Source organism: Oncorhynchus mykiss, chromosome 10, assembly GCF_013265735.2.
Source record: "Oncorhynchus mykiss isolate Arlee chromosome 10, USDA_OmykA_1.1, whole genome shotgun sequence".
Lineage (NCBI taxonomy): Eukaryota > Metazoa > Chordata > Actinopteri > Salmoniformes > Salmonidae > Oncorhynchus > Oncorhynchus mykiss.
Genome location: NC_048574.1, coordinates 26,628,817 through 26,648,872, shown reverse-complemented (window position 1 = coordinate 26,648,872; position 20,056 = coordinate 26,628,817). Strand labels below are relative to the sequence as shown.

Below are 20,056 nucleotides of genomic sequence, written 5' to 3'. Positions count from 1 at the left end.
TGTCTTGTTATATATGCCAAGTTGCTCTCTCAGAATATCACAATGGACCTGGAACTTTGACTTTCTACACTTTCACTCTGCCTATCTGCAATTTATTTTTAATTGATTAGTTTCCTCACTCATCCTCAATTTGGATGTGGCCTTTTACAACTTTACTGGAGCTATGGCATCAATGGTTGACCGTAATTTGCTATTAAAGTTATCAAATAAATCAATACAAGAGGAAGGCAGAATAGGTGGTGGAGTATTGTTCATACACTCAATGAATTCTGTAGCAACTTCAGAGGTAAGATAGCATTTCTTAATAATGCAGTATTACCCTGTGCTATGGGTAGCAAGGTAGTAAAAAATAGACAGTGGTGATCAGAAAAAGCTACACCAACAATAAAGGATATGTCACTAGAAAATCCCTTGGTAATAACCAGGTCCAGAGAATGGCCGCGGTTATGGGTGGGCCCAGTAACGTGTTGGATAGAGTCTATAGAGCTCAAAAGATTCATAAATTCAATGGCCTTGGAGTCAGTCTCTTTGTCAACATGAATATTAAAATCGCCCAACACAATGATTTTATCATAGTTCTCAAGGATAATAGACAATAGTTAAGATAAATCAGTAAAAAAAAGTGGGGCAGTGCTTTGGTGGCCTATACAGGGTTATGGCCAGCACTGGTGCCTGACATGTAAACAGAATAGCATGATGCTCAAAAGACCCATTGTCGCCAAACGAAATCTCCTTACAGTTGAGAGCATTAGTAAAAATGCTCTCAGTTAGTATGAAAAGCTGTAGTCCGGGAGGAGGCTTCAATAAGAGTGGCACTACAGTCTGATGACAGCCATGTTTCAGTGAGAAACATGCAAGACCTCAGTAATGAGGTCTTTCATGAGAACAGTTTTACTAGTGATTGCGCTAACATTTAAAAGCGGCATATTCAATGAGTGTGGCCACTATTCCCCTGGGGCATCTGCCTCGAGGTAACCAATGGAATAACAACCAAATTATTAATGTTACAGCCATGTTTTCATGTCTCCAATCTAACGGAATGGTAGGAGATGACCGTAGTGCCATTTCTACAGGAGTTGATATGCTTTCCAAGTCTTCTGTTGCTTTTTCTGACAGGGAGAACTAGACTAGCACTACCAGACCCTGTCTGTCAGTCTCGAAAACAGTTTGCGATGTGGCTGGAATAATCCTGGAACCCCTGTGATTAGGGTGTTCCCGTCTCTTTTAAAAAGTGCTGGTTGCTCCCACAGCAAATCAAAGTTGTCACAAAAAGAGACATTCCTGTCATTTCTTCAGGTACTCGTTCGGGGCAAAGAGTCTGATAAAACGTTCTGAACCCCTTCGGTAGCACGGGAGGAGGCCAGAGAAAATTATTCTCTTTCCTGTGCTAGCGAGGGTGTTTAAAACATTTTTGTAGTTGTCCCTCAGTTCCTCAGATTGCCTAAAACGAAGGTCAATATTGGAGTAGTTGGCCAGAACCGTGGGCAGGAGAGAGTTGATGTCATGGACACGGGCTCCTGGTTGACAGTGGACCTTGGTTGGTCCACAGATCATAGGCAGGCCAAAATCTCTCACCAGTTGCCCACAATGATGGTGGTCATGAATCTGATGAGGAAGCTACCTGCTGAACTGCGGTGGCCGTGGGGGAGGGTGCCACTGGGCGGCCGCCGGCTGTTGGTACAGTGCATTCGGAAAGTATTCAGACCCTTTCCCCTTTTCCACATTTTGTTATGTTACAGCCTGAGTCTCCATATATATATATATATATATATATATATATATATATATATACAGTGGGGCAAAAAGGTATTTAGTCAGCCACCAGTTGCGCAAGGTCTCCCACTTAAAAAGATGAGAGAGGCCTGTAATTTTCATCATAGGTACACTTCAACTATGACAGACAAAATGATAAATGTTTTTCTCCAGAAAATCACATTGTAGGATTTTTAATGAATTTATTTGCAAATTATGGTGGAAAATAAGTATTTGGTCAATAACAAAAGTTTCTCAATACTTTGTTATATACCCTTTGTTGGCAATAACAGAGGTCAAACGTTTTCTGTAAGTCTTCACAAGGTTTTCACACACTGTTGCTGGTATTTTGGCCCATTCCTCCATGCAGATCTCCTCTAGAGCAGTGATGTTTTGGGGCTGTTGCTGGGCAACACGGACGTTCAACTCCCTCCAAAGATTTTCTATGGGGTTGAGATCTGGAGACTGGCTAGGCTACTCCAGGACCTTGAAATGCTTCTTACGAAGCCACTCCTTCGTTGCCCGGGCGGTGTGTTTGGGATCATTGTCATGCTGAAAGATCCAGCCACGTTTCATCATCAATGCCCTTGCTGATGGAAGGAAGTTTTCACTCAAAATCTCACGATACATGGCCCCATTCATTCTTTCCTTTACTCGGATCAGTCGTCCTGGTCCCTTTGCAGAAAAACAGCCCCAAAGCATGATGTTTCCACCCCCATGCTTTACAGTAGGTATGGTGTTCTTTGGATGCAACTCAGCATTCTTTGTCCTCCAAACAGGACGAGTTGAGTTTACACCAAAAAGTTATATTTTGGTTTCATCTGACCATATGACATTCTCCCAATTTTCTTCTGGATCATCCAAATGCTCTCTAGCAAACTTCAGACGGGCCTGGACATGTACTGGCTTAAGCAGGGGAACACGTCTGGAACTGCATGATTCGAGTCCCTGGCGGCGTAGTCTGTTACTGATGGTAGGCTTTGTTACTTTGGTCCCAGCTCTCTGCAGGTCATTCACTAGGTCCCCCCGTGTGGTTCTGGGATTTTTGCTCACCATTCTTGTGATCATTTTGACCCCACCGGGTGAGATCTTGCGTGGAGCCCCAGATCGAGGGAGATTATCAGTGGTCTTGTATGTCTTCCATTTCCTAATAATTGCTCCCACAGTTGATTTCTTCAAACCAAGCTGCTTACCTATTGCAGATTCAGTCTTCCCAGCCTGGTGCAGGTCTACAATTTTGTTTCTGGTGTCCTTTGACAGCTCTTTGCTTATTTTCCACCATAATTTGCAAATAAATTCATAGAAAATCATACAATGTGATTTTCTGGATTTTTTTTCTCATTTTGTCTGTCACAGTTGAAGTGTACCTATGATGACAATTATAGGCCTCTCTCATCTTTTTAAGTGGGAGAACATGCCCCACTGTATATATATATACACACACACATATATATATATATATATATATATATATATATATATATATATATATATATATATATATATATATATATATTCTGCACATCTAACATTCCAGTGTTTAATTGCTATATTGCAATTACTTCGCCACCATGGCCTATTTATTGCCTTACCTCCCTTATCATACCTCATTTGCACATACTGTTTATGGACTTTTTCTACTGTATTATTGACTGTATGTTTGTTTATTCCATGTGTTGTTGTATATGTCGACCCGCTTTGCTTTATCATGGCTAGGTCGCAAATGAGAACTTGTTCTCAACTAGCCTACCTTGTTAAATAAAGGTGAAATAAAAATTAAAAATAGACAGGTGTGTGCCTTTCCAAATCATGTCCAATTTATTTATTTTACCACAGGTGGACTCCAGTCAAGTTGTAGAAAAATCTCAAGGATGATCAATTGAAACAGGATGCACCTGAGCTCAATTTCGAGTCTCATAGCAAAGGGTCTGAATACTTATGTAAAGGTATTTTGTTTTTTATATTTAGTACATTTGCAAAAATGTATGGGGTATTGTGTGTAGATTGATGAGGATTTTGTATTTATTTAATCCATTTTAGAATAAGGCTGTAACAAAACAAAATGTGGAAAGAGTCAAGGGGTCTGAACACTTTCCGAAGGGACTGTATACACCCATGATCCATGCTGACTCCCGTGGCTGGTAGGACCGTCTCAAGCGGGGCAAAACTGTTTGATAGCTGAATTGGATCTTCTTGGATAGATGATGGGTGGCCAGACTTCCTCTCTGATCTCCTATACCTTGCGAGTGTCCAGTCTCCCATGAGCCGCAGCGTTGATCTTAACATCGGTCCGTTGGATTGGAACAGATCGACAGCTTTGCTATAGAAGACATTTAAAACTGAGATTCGGTTTGCCTGGGTTACAGCATGGTCGGTGTATTTAGAAAGCAGTTTATCCTTTTCTCCCAGCCTAGCTAACAGCCGGAGGATCTCTTCCCTAAGCTGCTTGATGGTGATGCAAGCTGATTTAGGGCAGACAAATCCCTGTCCATTTTCCAGTTCCACCTTATCTTCATCTTTTTATTGTGTGGAAATCATCTCACACCTGAAGCATTTGTTCCCAGCCGTGGATATAAACACGGTTGGGCTAGCACTGCTAGCGTTAGCCTGCTCCGTTTCCATGATGGCAGCAGCTGACTGTTACTTAACAGGAATCTGGGACACAAACTTGCGGTCCCAGTCGTGACCGCATCGCTGAACCCATAGCAATACAAACTTTAACTATGAATAAACACGATTTAATGAAACCTATTTCATAAAAACAACTAACCGAGTGTAGACAGTACACTGTTCTGTTGTGCACTTTGATGACGTTTGTTGCGTTAAAGGGTGCTTTGCTATTTTTGTTCAGCGGAATGACCTTTGCCTCCGTCCAGGCCTGAGGGCATACTTCGTCTTCTAGGCTTGAATTGAAGATGTGGCAAATAGGAGTCGCAAAGTATTCCGCTACCAACCTCAGTAATTTACCATTCAGGTTGTCGGTTCCAGGTGGTTTGTCCTTATTTATAGATAGCAATTTTTTCACCTCTTCCACACTAACTTTGCATAATTCAAATGCTTGTCTGTCATTTTTTGGTCCGTTATGCATGAACATGAGGGCTCAGCATTTGTTGTCTGCATTTCATGCCTAAGTTTTTTTAATCTTGTCAACAAAAAAGTTATTAAAGTAGTTGACAATATCAAAGGGCTTTGTTATGAATGAGCCAACAGCCTCGATGAAGCTGAGTTATTTAAGGTATGCCAGAGCTTTTTACTATCATTTTTTATGTCATATATCTTTGCTCCATAGTATAGTTTCTTCTTCTTTTTGTTTACTTACGTGATTTATCAATTTACTGTACAGTATGTTTGCCAATCTGCTGTGTTGCCAGACTTATTTGCCATTCCCTTAGCCTCATCCCTCTCAGTCATTACATTTTTCAATTCATCATCTATCCATGGAGATTTGGCCATTTTAACAGTCAGTTTCTTTATGGGCGCATGCCTGTCAGTAACCGGAAGAAGACATTTCATAAATGCTTCAAGTGCAGCGTCAGGATGTTCCTCATTACACACATCAGACCAACAAATATTTTTCACATCTTCACAACATAGGAATAATTGCAAAACCACTTCTATGATCGCTTATACACTCTTTTAGTTCCAGTCTTTGGAACTTTGTTTTTCCTAGATATGGCTATTATATTTTGATCACTACATCCGATGGGTGTGGATACTGCTTTAGAGCAGATTTCTGCAGCATTAGTAAAGATGTAGTCAATACAAGTGGATGATTTTAGTTCATGTTCTGTTTGTAAATACCCTTGTAGGTTGACTGATAACCTGAACCAGGTTGCAGGCTTTTCGTTGAGTGTACAGCTTGAGTGGACAGCTTTGAAATAGCCATGGCTTAATATCTCCTATTAAATCAATGTAGGTGGAAGGACACGCGCAAGGTTGTATTATCAGTCGATCAAACCTACTGTATACAAAACCTTGTTTGTATTAGGAATGAGTTGCAAGGTATTGTGTCTAAAACCTTATCCTATCACTTCAGGGGCAGGGTCCATACAGCCTGTGCTGTGACTGGTTCCCTGTGTCGTCCAATCCTGTCAAATAGAAAACGCATGACGGTTGTGTGAGTTGCCAGAAAAAAAACAGAAAGCGCCCATAGCCCATTATACCGTCAGCTTCAGGCCAGTGTTTTGTCAAGCAACAGACTAACCATTGTGACCGAAAGCAGGGGGAAAAAATGTTATTTTTAATATAACTGTCTGGCCACGGTGATTAATTCAAATCATATGGTGTTTTCTCCTCTCTCTCTCTCCCTCCCTCCCCCTGTATGAAGGCAATGCTACAGGAGGCTGTGGAATGCTAAATGAGCATCTGTGCAGTGCTGCTGCAGGATACTGCTAGGCTGTGTTTAGATGTAAGTGATCCTTAAATGTCCCCTTTCACTCCTTCAGCTTCAAAAGGAACACTTCTGGGCTGGCGGGATGACCGTGCTCAGTCAGCGTTTTACTGAGGTTAAGAACCGAGAAAGAGCTGGCCTGAGGGAAACAGTGCAATGGTTAGAATTCATTTGTCATCATATTTTATTGTGTATATGGAAATGAAATGATACATAGCCCATCGGTTTTGTTTTATATATTAATAGCAAATCATATTGATAACTTTATTTTACAGTGCAGATCATGCATTGAGCTCAAAGCTCAAAAAGTTTTTTTTTTACCCCTTTTTCTCCCCAATTTTGTGGGATCCAATTGTTAGTAGCTACTATCTTGTCTCATCGCTACAACTCCTGTACAGGCTCGGGAGAGACAAAGGTTGAAAGTCATGCGTCCTCCGATACACAACCCAACCAAGCGGCACTGCTTCTTAACACAGCTCGCATCCAACCCGGAAGCCAGCCGCACACTGTGCAACCTTGGTTAGCGTGCACTGTGCCCGGCCCGCCACAGGAGTCGCTGGTGCGCGATGAGACAAGGATATCCCTACCGGCCAAGCCCTCCCTAACCCAGACGACGCTAGGCCAATTGTGCATCGCCCCACGGACCTCCCGGTCGCTGCCAGAGCCTGGGCGCGAACCCAGAGTCTCTGGTGGCACAGCTGGCGCTGCAGTATAGCGCCCTTAACCACTGCGCCACCCGGGAGGGCATGTCTTTACTTTTTATTGTGATTGCTGCTGAAGTAATACTGCAGTAAATAGGAAAACCAATGCAGACTAGCATGATATAGCCATTAACTCTGTCGTCCATTCCAGAATTATAATACTTGGCATGAACTGTAATCTAACCTGCACATTGTTTATGCACAATTTGTTACGCCACTTAGGAGCCTTACTAATGTTAACGACAGGTCATAAACACGCTTATAAAGCATCACAATAGGTGTACTACTACCCATGCTGTAGGTATCTCCATAAAAGCCGGTGGCCGCCGGCATGTAGTGTACGTCGGAGGGTGGAGGGATGCTGGTTTCCTGCTCTCGCTCTCGTGACCAACCTGCCTCCCCACAGGGCTATTACAGCTAGACCACCAGGCAGACTACCAGCACACAGACTGAGATCTGTTCAACCCTTCGCTCCCAGACAGTGATGGTGGCGCTCTAGGAGCCAGCCAACTGTTAATGGAGTTTATGATCCCTGTGCCAAAAGAGGCACACATACCTGGCCATTAGGTTGAACGTTAGAGAGCAACCTTCCACTGTTTACAGTAGTTTACATCAGATGACGTTCAAAGGAGAAGCCCTATTAAGCTCCAGTAGGAGGTAAACAGAGAATAAGTTATGTAGTTTGATTCAGAGTGGGAATCATTCATTGATAGAGGGAGAAAGAGAGAAAGGTAGATCGTTAGAGCCTTAACACGGCCTGAAATGTAAATATGATTCTCTCAGGCTACACTTTTACCTCACCTACTTACATGGACGACTTTTCAGAGACGCATACCATTGAGACTTGTGAAGGCTGCTGAGGGGAGCACGGCTGATAATAATGGCTGAAACAGAGCAACACATAGAAACCATGTGCTTGATACTATTCCACTGATTCTGCTCCAGTCATTACCATGAGCCCGTCCTCCCCAATTAAGGTGCCACCAACCTCCTGTGATTGAGACACATCTTAGGAACGCTGCCTGTGTACTGGGTGCTGTTTCGCCAAGCTGCCTGTAGATGGAGCCGTTAATAGGGGATTATGTATTAGCCCTGTACCCAAGTGCTCCATAATCCACAAATACCCAGCATGTGACCAAGCACCTCACACTCTTCCTCTATTGTTCAGCTGCCACCACACTAACCCCCATACAACAAGACATTCAATTGTGACATCAAGCATTTTTCCAAGACCATCAATCTGTCTCTTTACGCACACAAGTCTATACTGGAGCTTCCTCCTCCGGATCTTCTGAAGTAGAGGATGTGTTGTGGGGAGCAGGGCTAGAGGGGGTGAATCCCAGCACCGTCGGAGGCTGCTGTATTTATAGATGGTCCCAGAGAAAGGTGTTTGTGTCTGTGAGCATATAGTACAGGAAATTCTTATGAGAGGGAGAAGCATGGCTTCCCAGCCCCCTGTGGAGTTAACACTTCCAGGTCATGACTGCTGGTGATGGGGTGGAGGGTACAAGAGCAGGGAGGTGACTGGGGGTATGCCGAAAATGGGGTGGATGGAGAGTAGGCTGGAGATGGGGTGAGGGAGATAAGGTGGAGATGTATATGGAAGAGGGGAGTGAGGGGGTATGGTGGTATTGGGTGACGGGTACTAGAGGTAGGATGGGTGGGATTTGGTGAGGTGGAGGGTTGGGATGGTTGAGGTGTGTGTGTGTGCGTGTGTACATGTGTGTGTGTGTCAGCATTGTTGGGTGGCCTAGATTTAGTGTGAGAGGAGAACAGGGGTCACATCCTACTGACTTCCTGCAGGAGGCCATAAAACCAGTCAGACAACAGGAGATATGGATGGGGGAGGAGGGAGAAAGAGAGAGAAAGAGACTGAAAACTGAAATAAAATGAAAGACTATAGATGTAGGCCTAATTTGGCTGTTGGAGATTCTCACACACTTCATAGTATTTCTTCATTTGGTGATGCAACAACAAACAGCAGAAACTTGTGAAAACCAGCACAATTTGAGCAACACAACATCCTCCTGTTTTTCTTAATGCTATTTGGGTACATCTTGTGATCATCTGTTGAAAGACAATACGCAAAATAATTGCAACATTTCAGTCTTACAAAATGTACACCCATAGACCGTAAAAAAGACATTTCCAAAAATGCACACCCACCAATAATACTTGTAACACAAGTTAAAAGTGCTATCATATGTTTGTTGGTTTTGGTACAAAATACTACAACTGCGACCTGGCCAAGATAAAGCAAAGCAGTATGACACAAACAACACAGAGTTACACATGGGATTAACAAACGTACAGTCAATAACACAATAGAAAAATCTATATACAGTGTGTGCAAATGTAGTAAGATTAGGAGGTGAGGCAATAAATAGGCCATAGTAGCGAAATAATTACAATTTATCAATGAAACACTGGAGTGGTAGATGTGCAGAAGATGAATATGCAAGTAGAGATACTGGGGTGCAAAGGAGAAAAGAACAACAACATGGGGATGAGGTAGTTGGATGGGCTATTTACAGATGGGCTGTGTAAGCTGCTCTGGCAGCTGATGCTTAAAGTTAGTGAGGGAGATATAAGACTCCAGCTACAGTGATTTTTGCAATTTGTTCCAGTCATTGGCAGCGAGAACTGGAAGGAAAAACAGCCAAAGGAGGAGTTGGCTTTGGGGATGACCAGTGAAATATACCTGCTGGAGCATGTTCTACAGGTGGGTGCTGCTATGGTGACCAGTGAGCTGAGATAAGTCTTTGCTAGGTAAAGCCCTGCCTTATAGGTCACCTGGAGCCAGTGGGTTTGGCAACGAATATGAAGCAAGGGCCAGCCAACGAGAGCATACAGGTCGCAGTGGTGGGTAGTATATGGGACTTTGGTGACAAAACGGATGGAACTGTGATAGACTACATCCAATTTGCTGAGTAGAGTGTTGGAGGCTATTTTGTAAATTACATCGCTGAAGTCAAGGATCGGTAGGATAGTCAGTTTTACGAGGGTATGTTTAGCAGCGTGAGTGAAGGATGCTTTGTTGCAAAATAGGAAGCCAATTCTAGATTTAATTTTGGATTGGAGATGTTGGAGGGAGAGTTTACAGTCTAACCAGACACCTAGGTATTTGTAGTTGTCCACATATTCTAAGTCAGGACTGTCCAGAGTAATGCTAGACGAGCGGGCGGGTGGAAGACCGTAGCCAGGTGGAAAGCATGGCCAGTCGTAGGAAAATGCTTATTGAAATTCTCGATTATTGTAGATTAATCGGTGGTGATAGTGTTTCCTAGCCTCAGTGCAGTGGGCATCTGGGAGGAGGTGCTCTTATTCTCCATGGACTTTACAGTGTCCCATAACTTTTTGGAGTTTGTGCTACAGGATGCTAATTTGTTTGAAAAAGCTAGCCTTTGCTTTCCTAACTGCCTGTGTATGTTGGTTCCTGACTTCCCTGAAAAGTTGCATATCCCGGGAGCTATTCACTGATAATGCAGTACGCCACAGGATGTCTTTGTGCTGGTCAAGGGCAGTCAAGTCTGGAGTGAAACAAGGGCTATATCTGTTCTTAATTCACATTTTAGAATGGGGCATGCTTATTTAAGATGGTGAGGAAAGCACTTTTAAAGAACAACCAGGCATCCTCTACTCACAGAATGAGGTCAATATCCTTCCAGGATACTCGGGCCAGGTCGATTAGAAAGGCCTGCTTTTCTTTTAGGGAGCGTTTGACAGTGATCCTCTGGTCATTTGACCGGGGACCCATTACGGACTCAGGCAATGAGGCAGTGATCGCTGAGATCCTAGTTGAAGACAGCAGAGTTGTATTTAGAGGGCAGGTTGGTCAGGATGATATCTATGAGGGTGCCCGTGTTTACGGATTTAGGGTTGTACCTGGTAGGTTCCTTGATAATTTGGGTGAGATTGAGGGCATCTAGCTTAGATTGTAGGACTGCTGGGGTGATAAGCATATCCCAGTTTAGGTCACCTAACAGTACAAACTCTGAAGATAAAGGGGGGCAATTAATTCACATATGGTGTCCAGTGCACAGCTGGGGTGCTGAGGGTCTATAACTATAACAAGCTGCAACAGTGAGAGACTGATTTCTGGAAAGGTGGATTTTTAAAAGTAGAAGCTCAAACTATTTGGGCACAGACCTGAATAGCATGACATAACTCTGCAGGCTCTCTCTACAGGTGGCCTTCCTAAGCCAGGATTCAGACATGGCAAGGACATCAGGGTTGGCGGAGTGTGCTAAAGCAGTGAATAGAACAAACTTAGGGAGGAGGCTTCTGATGTTAACATGCATGAAACCAAGGCTTTTACGGTTACAGAAGTCAACAAATGATAGCGCCTGGGGAATAGGAGTGGAACTGGGGGCTACAGGGCCTGGGTTAACCTCTACATCACAAGAGGAACAGAGGAGGAGTAGGATAAGGACTGGTCGTCTAGTGCGTTGGGGACAGAGAATAAAAGGAGCAGATTTCTGGGCGTTGTAGAATAGATTCAGGGCATAATGTACAGACAATGGTATGGTAGGATGTGAGTAGAGTGGAGGTAAACCTAGGCGTTGAGTGATGATGAGAGAGATTTCGTCTCTAGAGGCACCAGTTAAGCCAGGTGAGGTCTCCGCATGTGTGTGGGTTGGGACAAAAGAGCCATCTAAGGCATTTTGAGCGGGACTGAGGGCTCTACAGTGAAATAAAACAATAAGAACTAGCCAAGACAGCAGTAGACTAGACATATTGACATTAGAGAGAGACATAAAGCAATAACAGGTGTTGATCAGGAGAGCTAAGACAACAATGGGTAAATGGCGATGAATGGGCAGAGCGGGTCAGTTAGGTACATACAGGACCTGAGTTTGAGGCTGGGGCCGACAGGTAAACAAAATGAGGTACCGTGTTATTGAAACAGTCCAGGGGGCATCAGCTGTGTAGCCGAGTGATCATAGGGTCAAAAGAGCAGCAATAGGTGAGTCAGGGTGCCGTTCAGTAGTCACTACTACACTATGCAAGCAGGAGACACAGCGCTCAGAAAAGCTAGCGGGCCGGGGATAGTAGATGGTTTTTCGGCAACATCGTAACAGAATAGCCTGTTAAGACCACATCGGGCGATCACGTCGGCAGTCCAGTCGTGATGGATCTGTGGGGTTCCGTGTCGACAATAAAGGGTCCAGGCCAATTGGCAAAGAAGGTATTGTAGCCCAAGAATTAGCTGGTATATGGGCCTAGCTCGAGGCTAGCTCAAGGCCTGGCTGGGGTATCCTGGAAGGATATTGATCTCATCCCGTCAGTAGAGGATGCCTGGTTATTTAAAAAAAATGCCTTCCTCACCATCTTAAATAAGCATGCCCCATTCAAGAAATTTAGAACCAGCAATAGATATAGCCCTTGGTTCTCTCCAGACCTGACTGCCCTTAACCAACACAAAACCATCCTATGGCGTTCTGCATTAGCATCGAACAGCCCCCATGATATGCAACTTTTCAGGGAAGCTAGAAACCAATATACACAGGCATTTAGAAAAGCCAAGGCTAGCTTTTTCAAGCAGAAATTTGCTCCCTGCAACACAAACTCAAAAAGGTTCTGGGACACTGTAAAGTCCATGGAGAATAAAAACACCTCCTCCCAGCTGCCCACTGCACTGAGGATAGGAAATACTGTCACCACCGATAAATCCACTGTAATTGAGAATTTAAATAAGCATTTTTCTACGGCTGGCCATGCTTTCCACCTGGCTACCCCTACCCCGGTCAACAGCACTGCACCCCCCACAGCAACTCGCCCAAGCCTTCCCCATTTTTCCTTCTCCCAAATCCAGTCAGCTGATGTTCTGAAAGAGCTGCAAAATCTGGACCCCTACAAATCCGCCGGGCTAGACAATCTGGACCCTTTCTTTCTAAAATGATCTGCCGAAATTGTTGCAACCCCTATTAGCCTGTTCAAACTCTCTCTCGTGTCGTCTGAGATTCCCAAAGATTGGAAAGCAGCTGCGGTCACTCCTGACCCAAACTGCTACAGACCTATATGCTACAGACCTATATCTATCCTACCCTGCCTTTCTAAGGTCTTCGAAAGCCAAGTCAACAAACAGATTACCGACCATTTCGAATCCCACCATACCTTCTCTGCTATGCAATCTGGTTTTCAGAGCTGGTCATTTGTGCACCTCAGCTATGCTCAAGGTCCTAAACAATATCTTAACCGCCATCGATAAGAAACAATACTGTGCATCCGTATTCATTGACCTGGCCAAGGCTTTCGACTCTGTCAATCACCACATCCTCATCGGCAGACTCGATAGCCTTGTTTTCTCAAATGATTGCCTCTCCTGATGTTACCTTCCCTAGGCTTCCTGAATTCTCCCCAAGCAGCTGATTGGTTGGCCCCCATTGATTGGAGAGCTTACCCCGCCCCCTCGTCAGGACGCAGCTGTCTCCAATTATCAATTCCTTCTGAAGCTATATAAGCAAGTGTTCTGTTGCTCAGGAGAGAGTTTGATTGTGCTATAGAGAGATGATTGCTGAGAGAGGAGGCTGATGGCTGTGGGTTATATAATGTGTTGGTTGTTCTCAGAGGGAGATGATTAGTATGTCCTGTTTTCGTTGTTGCGCAGTGGTATAATTTGTTGCCAGTATTTTGTAGCCGATCCTACTAAGGTATGTCTATGACAAAAGGACTGTTTTTGATTGTGAAATTGTTTGTAAAATTCTGTTTCATTTGTTCCCAGGGGGGAAGGGGAAGGTAACTAGGGAGTGCTTAGGCAAGAGGCCCGCGGAAATATACATATACCTGTAGTATATTCACTGTCTAGGCACACTAGGTAAGACCTGGGCGGACCACCCTATGTATTTTAGTAAGGGCACCAGGTGGTGCTAAATTAGGTAAATAGTGGGTAGGCAGGTAAGGTAGGAGAAAGGGCTTTGAGATTTACTTTCTTTGCTTTGGTTCCGTCCAGCCCCTTTTCCCCCTATTACCGTGTGACAGAATAAATTCCTTCCTCTCTGCCTTTGTCATCTTTACTCGCACCTACAGTCCCATACTTCTTTCACTTCACGGGGAGTTGAGTTGTAGTAGGGTGTTTGTTGCGTTCCCTCTTCACAGGCGTGCGTAGTACCTGGTTCACCAACTACTTCTCTGAGAGTTCAGTGTGTCAAATCGGAGGGCCTGTTGTCCGGGCCTCTGGCAGTCTCTATGGGGGTGCCACAGGGTTCAATTCTTGGACCGACTCTTTTCTCTGTATACATCAATGATATCGCTCTTGCTGCTGGTGAGTCTCTGATCCACCTCTACGCAGACAAACCCATTCTGTATACTTCTGTCCCTTTGGACACTTATCAACCCTCCAGATGAGCTTCAATGCCATACAACTCTCGTGGCATCCAATTGCTCTTAAATACAAGTAAAACTAAATGCATGCTCTTCAACCGATCGCTGCCTGCACCTGCCCGCCCATCCAACATCACTACTCTGGATGGTTCTGACTTAGAATATGTGGACAACTACAAATACCTAGGTGTCTGGTTAGACTAAACTCTCCTTCCAGACTCGCATCAAACATCTCCAATCCAAAGTTATTTCTAGAATTGGCTTCCTATTTCGCAAAACAAAGCATCCTTCACTCATGCTGTAAAACTGACCATCCTACCGATCCTCGACTTCAGCGATGTCATTTACAAAATAGCCTCCAATACTCTACTCAATAAATTGGATGCAGTTTATCACAGTGCCATCTGTTTTGTCACCAAAGCCCCATATACTACCCACCACTGCGACCTCTACGCTCTCGTTGGCTGGCCCTCGCTTCATACTGGTCGCCAAACCCACTGGCTCCAGGTCATCTACAAGTCCCCCCTTATCTCAGCTTGCTGGTCACCATAGCAGCACCCACCTGTAGCACGCACTCCAGCAGGTATATTTCTCTGATCACCCCCAACACCAATTCTTCCTTTGGCCGCCTCTCCTTCCAGTTCTCTGCTGCCAATGACTGGAACGAACTACAAAAATCTCTGAAACTGGAAACACTTATCTCCCTCACTAGCTTTAAGCACCAGCTGACAGAGCGGCTCACAGATTACTGCACCTGTACATAGCCCATCTATAATTTAGCCCAAACAACTACCTCTCCCCCTACTGTATTTATTTATTTAGCTCCTTTGCACCCCATTATGTCTATCTCTACTTTGCACATTCTTCCACTGCAAATCTACCATTCCAGTGTTTTACTTGCTATATTGTATTTACTTCGCCACCATGGCCTTTTTTGCCTTTACCTCCCTTATCTCACCTCATTTGCTCACATTGTATATAGACTTATTTTTCTACTGTATTATTGACTGTTTGTTTTACTCCATGTGTAACTCTGTGTTGTATGTGTCAAACTGCTTTGCGTTATCTTGGCCAGGTCGCAATTGTAAATGAGAACTTGTTCTCGACTTGCCTACCTGGTTAAGTAAAGGTGAAATAAAAATAAATAAATTAAGGCTAGCTGGTGCTTGCTTCGGGACAGAGGCGTTAGCTAACAGTAGTCACTCGTTTGCAGCTAGCTAGCTGTGATAATCCGGTGTAATGATCCAGGGCGGCAGGAATCCGGTGATGTGGTAGAGAGAAGCAGTCTGATATGCTCTGGGTGAGGCTGATCCGTACCACATTGGGTGAGGCGGGTTGCAGGAAAGTATATTTAGTTCGTAGATAGAAAGTGAGATGAAGATATATACGAAAAAGACCGGCTATTTACACTGGATAAGACAAAGACAAACACACACGTCCTACTATTACGCCATCTTGGAAAATAATTCCTCTGTGTAAATGATATGATGCCACGCCACGATCGGTTTACAAACACTGTGAACCTCACGGCTTTAGCTACATATAAGGACACAGAATTTTTGACCCTGGCTATGGCCCTGGGCCTCACAGTGGTCAGTTGAATGGAGTACTACCTCGAGGGCTTTCTGTTCTGAACTGTGGTTCAACTGTACACCTGAGAGTGGTCACAAGTCAGAGGTCACAGTGCAGTGGGTCTGCCCCTGCCTGTTTGTGTGTGTGTTTTTTGTATGTGTGCGTGTAATCAACGTACAGGACCAGGGGTGGTCAGTCACGGGTGTGTTTTGACAGAGGTCGGCAGCAGGATGTCAGGCTGTGCTCTGATTTCCTCTCTTACTTTCTCTTTGACTTTCTCCTTGACTTCACCTCCTTATCAGGCCTGCTCAGGTTTGCTGCTTTCTCACCTCTAGTATCCAGACCCAACCAGACCCCCCTGAAGAAAGGAGGGCCGGGCTGCTCACATCTCATTCTCCATTCAATTAATATTCATTCATTGTGTGGACATTCAGTTTTTCTGTTTATTATGCAGGTAGCCTACTAAATTGACGCATACATGTAACCTGTTATTTAAGTGAGTTTATAAAGGTTAATTTCTACTGGAATATACTTAAACCTGATTTAAAAAATGGTTTAAGTGTAGTAATGTTGAAATGCCCCTTTTTCTAAAGTGGTGAAATTATCTTAACAGTGTTGAGTGCTCTGTGCAAGAGAGGTTGGTGCTGTACTCACTGTAGCCATCTATAGAGGCACATGGCAGGCAAGCGTATCAAGTATGGATCGTATGATCAGACATTTGCATCCTGTCACCGGTTTATGTGTGTGACACACACACACACACACACACTTCACATCTGCCTGCCTCAGTAGAGAACCTACTCTTAGATCAGCCTTTAGTTAGTCTCCCCTCTACAACCTTACCCCTCCTTACTTAAAAATAAAAACTACTAACACACATCATCAAGAATAACAACATTGTTTTTAGCCCTTCTTATCTCCTCTCTCCCAAATATCCTGTTTCTTCGAGTTGCGGTGGCCAGAACCAATAGAAACCTCTTCCTGCTATTGGCTGACTTCACTTCCCAACGTTAGCACAATCTCATCCGCTCCAAACACCGCTTAGTGGAACCTCAACTAGCTTGCTGTCCAGAAAAAAATTATATTAGAATTTATACCAGTGTATTTTACCAGGACTGAGAGGTCCTGAACAAATATGGCCAGCACCATTAAGGTAAGTAAAAAATGTTTTTTTTTTCGCCAAAGTTTTGGCTTTTTATTGGTTATTTTCTGTAGTGCTTGGGCATTGTTTTAGTTTTCGTGGCACTTTAAAGAAACACTGACCAGGCAGGCGAAGGGTAACACCCATCTGCCATAGAGGTGCGACAAGATTTCCTTGCAAATTTCCTTTTTCCTATGCGGATGGGTTGTACGGTTTCAAAAATCTTTGGGTTAATGACAAAATCTGAGATTTCGTACTTTCGGACGCTGAATTGATTTGACCTGGCTTGTCTTACAAACAAATGAAACAAACAGGAATTTACATTTCTTGAACATTTGATCCATTATGGAGAGGCACCAATTTTAACGTCTATTATGTTTTTGAAACATAATAGAATAAGAATAAGAAAAAGAAATTGAAATTCTTATGTATTGGTCTTTTTGGGGTGGGGGGGGGGGGGGGGGTTTGAATCATAGGTATTTGTCTTGTCAAAGAACCATCTGCGAAAATTATACTTTGAAATGAAAAATGCAATCCTGTGCTGAAGGAACTGAAATAATGGGAGGTTTAAATTCTCTGAAGACATTTTATCATGCTACTGTTATTGTTGCCTATGCCTATGTTAACATCATAATCAAAATGAATGGTAACTAGTAGTAGTAAATAGTTAATACTTTGACATGGCTATCCTAGTGTTAGTCTATCAAGTAATTACCCCTGTGTAGTTACTGTAACAACACCAATTAGACAATGGACAGAGGACAAAAGCATTTTTTGCTTTTTATAATAATCAAATAATCTAGGGCACAACATGCTTCATAAGTAGCTGGAACTCATAGGCTATATCTCAATCAATATAACAAAAATATTTTTTCTGGTGCTCCTACATTTTATGTTGTGCTCCTAACTTTAAAGTTGGGAGCTCCAGTGCTACGCATTACATGTTTTAATTTAGAGTCCTGCTAGGGAGTCAGTCACCTGCAAACCTAATTCAACATGGCGTCTAATATGTCCACCCTCTGTGTCTGCCAGTGGCAGCACAAGATGTTTACAGCCAAATCACAGTGTGAGCAATAAAACAAAAGCAGGGAAGCCATAATTACATAATCAGCTGTCTTGCTGGTATTCAATGCAAACAGGTACAGTTTGGAAGTAGAACCCAAATGTTTGGCGAGGGAGCTTGCTCCTTTGTGACCCGTGATATTGTGGCACTGGGACCGTGGTTGAGTTGAAGTCCCAGGCAGAGAGGAGAGTGACTACTGTTTATAAACGCCTTCTCGATGCACTGGCTGGCTTTTTGTGGAACAGCTTTGGTGGTGGTAAACTTCATTGCAACTGATTGAGATTATTATGGATGACTATAACAGTATTCTGAACAACTGACATAGATAGTCTCTGTCACAATAGCACAAGACGATTGGGGAATAGTTTTGCTGAAATGAGCATAACGCAACCAACTGAAAAGCTGCGTCATGTTGTTTTGATAGTGTTACACTAGTCACACTATTCTCAGCTTGAAGACACGTTATGGCACCAGAGGACAGTCTATAATCTTAGACAGTTCACCTGGGGTCAGTGAGTTGGGTCCTCTAGTATATAGTACACACCTAGAAAGCAATGTTCACAGAACATAAGTGAGAAAAAAATCAGAGAACAGTTCTCATCCCTTACCAATCATAAATGTTCTTGGTAGACCAACCTGTTAACTTTGCTGGTCCATAGCCACTTCTTTAATCCTAAATGTGTTTAAAAAAAAATAGAAATACACGTAATACAATGTACAATTAATTACACAATGAAGAGTGTAGCATTCAGTTCATTGAGTCAACCACATCAGGATATCAGGACACAAACAAAACAGTTTATCATGCCCGCCTATGGACAGAACTGAGGCAAACAATGCAGATAGTGTGTATATGTGTGTGTAATACACATACCAGAGGGGGATCCAGGAAGTTGTGGCCAACCAACCTCTGTGTCTTTGTGAGGTCTGAGGCTCTGGCCAACCTTTGTCACTGACCTATGGAAATAAAAATACCCATCATTTTTCAAATTGAAACTCTCCAGGCTTTTTACGTTCCAAGTTTCATCCTGTACTATAGTTTCACACATAAGCTCCGTCTCTTTCTCCATAACACGTGTTACTGCCAAATCAAGGCCCCTGGAAGTTATTCATCATAGGATCTCTACTAGGCAAAAACATTCTCTATGTGGTATCCTATTGCGAAACAAAACATGTTTTCCAGCAGTCATGTACACATCAGACTGCTTTTCAATGCTAACAAAACGGCTTTCGTGGAAACGTAACACAGGTGTTCTTCCTGTTTGAAAAATAACAGATCTTGTGTTTTGGACTGGGAAGGTTTGTCTCTGTCAATTCATAGTAGGACACCCCAATATTGCTTGTCTGACCAAATGAAAATTAAGGTGGTCTTAATTGGTGGAATCAGGGAGGGAGCTGCTAAAACAACATCCAGAATGGCTGCCCCCGATTGAAGGCCATAACCTGCACTACTGATGTTACTGCATCTTGTTCTGGAGGCAGCCCTGCAAAGTGGTCACTAGCTCTCATACCACAAAGCCATGACATCTGATTTCAAACCTAACCTTAACCCTAACCCTTTAGACCAAAAAGCAAATTATTACAATTGCCAATGTTGCAGCTGGCCTATCTAAGGGGAAATTGCTCAGTTCTGCCTCCAGGACAAGACTAAAATAAACGCCAACCTGCGGTGAACTGCCCAATGGCCTGCTGTGTAGAAATTGCAGGGCGAACTCCCTCCCACTCCCTCTTTCTATTTCTCCCTCTCTTCATCCGGCCATCAACTCCATTAGTGTTCCAAATCTCAGCCACAATCAAAATGCCAACGATGAGCACTTCCTGTTATGCGCTCCCCACCTCCCGATATCCCTCCCCCTAAAAGGAACTTTAAACACAGGAAATGCTGGGAGAAGGGGAGCTTCCTGTCTTCAGCCACACCACACCATGTCTCATTGGGAAAGCTGCCTGGGACATTCTCCATGAATGGGTCCAATGGCTCCATTGAGAGGGAGTACAGGACTAGAGCTACTCATACACTGTGAATATGGCTCTCTATGTCACTTTATAAGGTCAGAATCACCCTGGAGACACTGGAGCATGTTTAGGAAGAATTCTTTTAGGACAAAATGTCCACC

The 20,056-nt window shown here is 43.6% G+C and overlaps 1 protein-coding gene across 6 annotated transcripts in view; it reads left to right on the top strand.

Annotated features, from left to right (window-relative positions):
- LOC110533560 (ETS transcription factor ERG) overlaps positions 1–20,056 on the top strand; it is a 78,313-nt gene that overhangs the window by 37,829 nt on the left and 20,428 nt on the right. For 2 of the 6 annotated variants that reach the window (XM_036989972.1, XM_021617895.2), the window contains exon 1: positions 16,562–16,891. The exons of the other annotated variants lie outside the window; for them this stretch is intronic. In XM_036989972.1, the coding sequence (XP_036845867.1) occupies positions 16,874–16,891 (18 nt within the window). In that variant the 5' untranslated portion in view covers positions 16,562–16,873. Of the gene's footprint in view, positions 1–16,561; positions 16,892–20,056 lie in introns of those variants that run through there. 6 annotated transcript variants of the gene reach the window in all.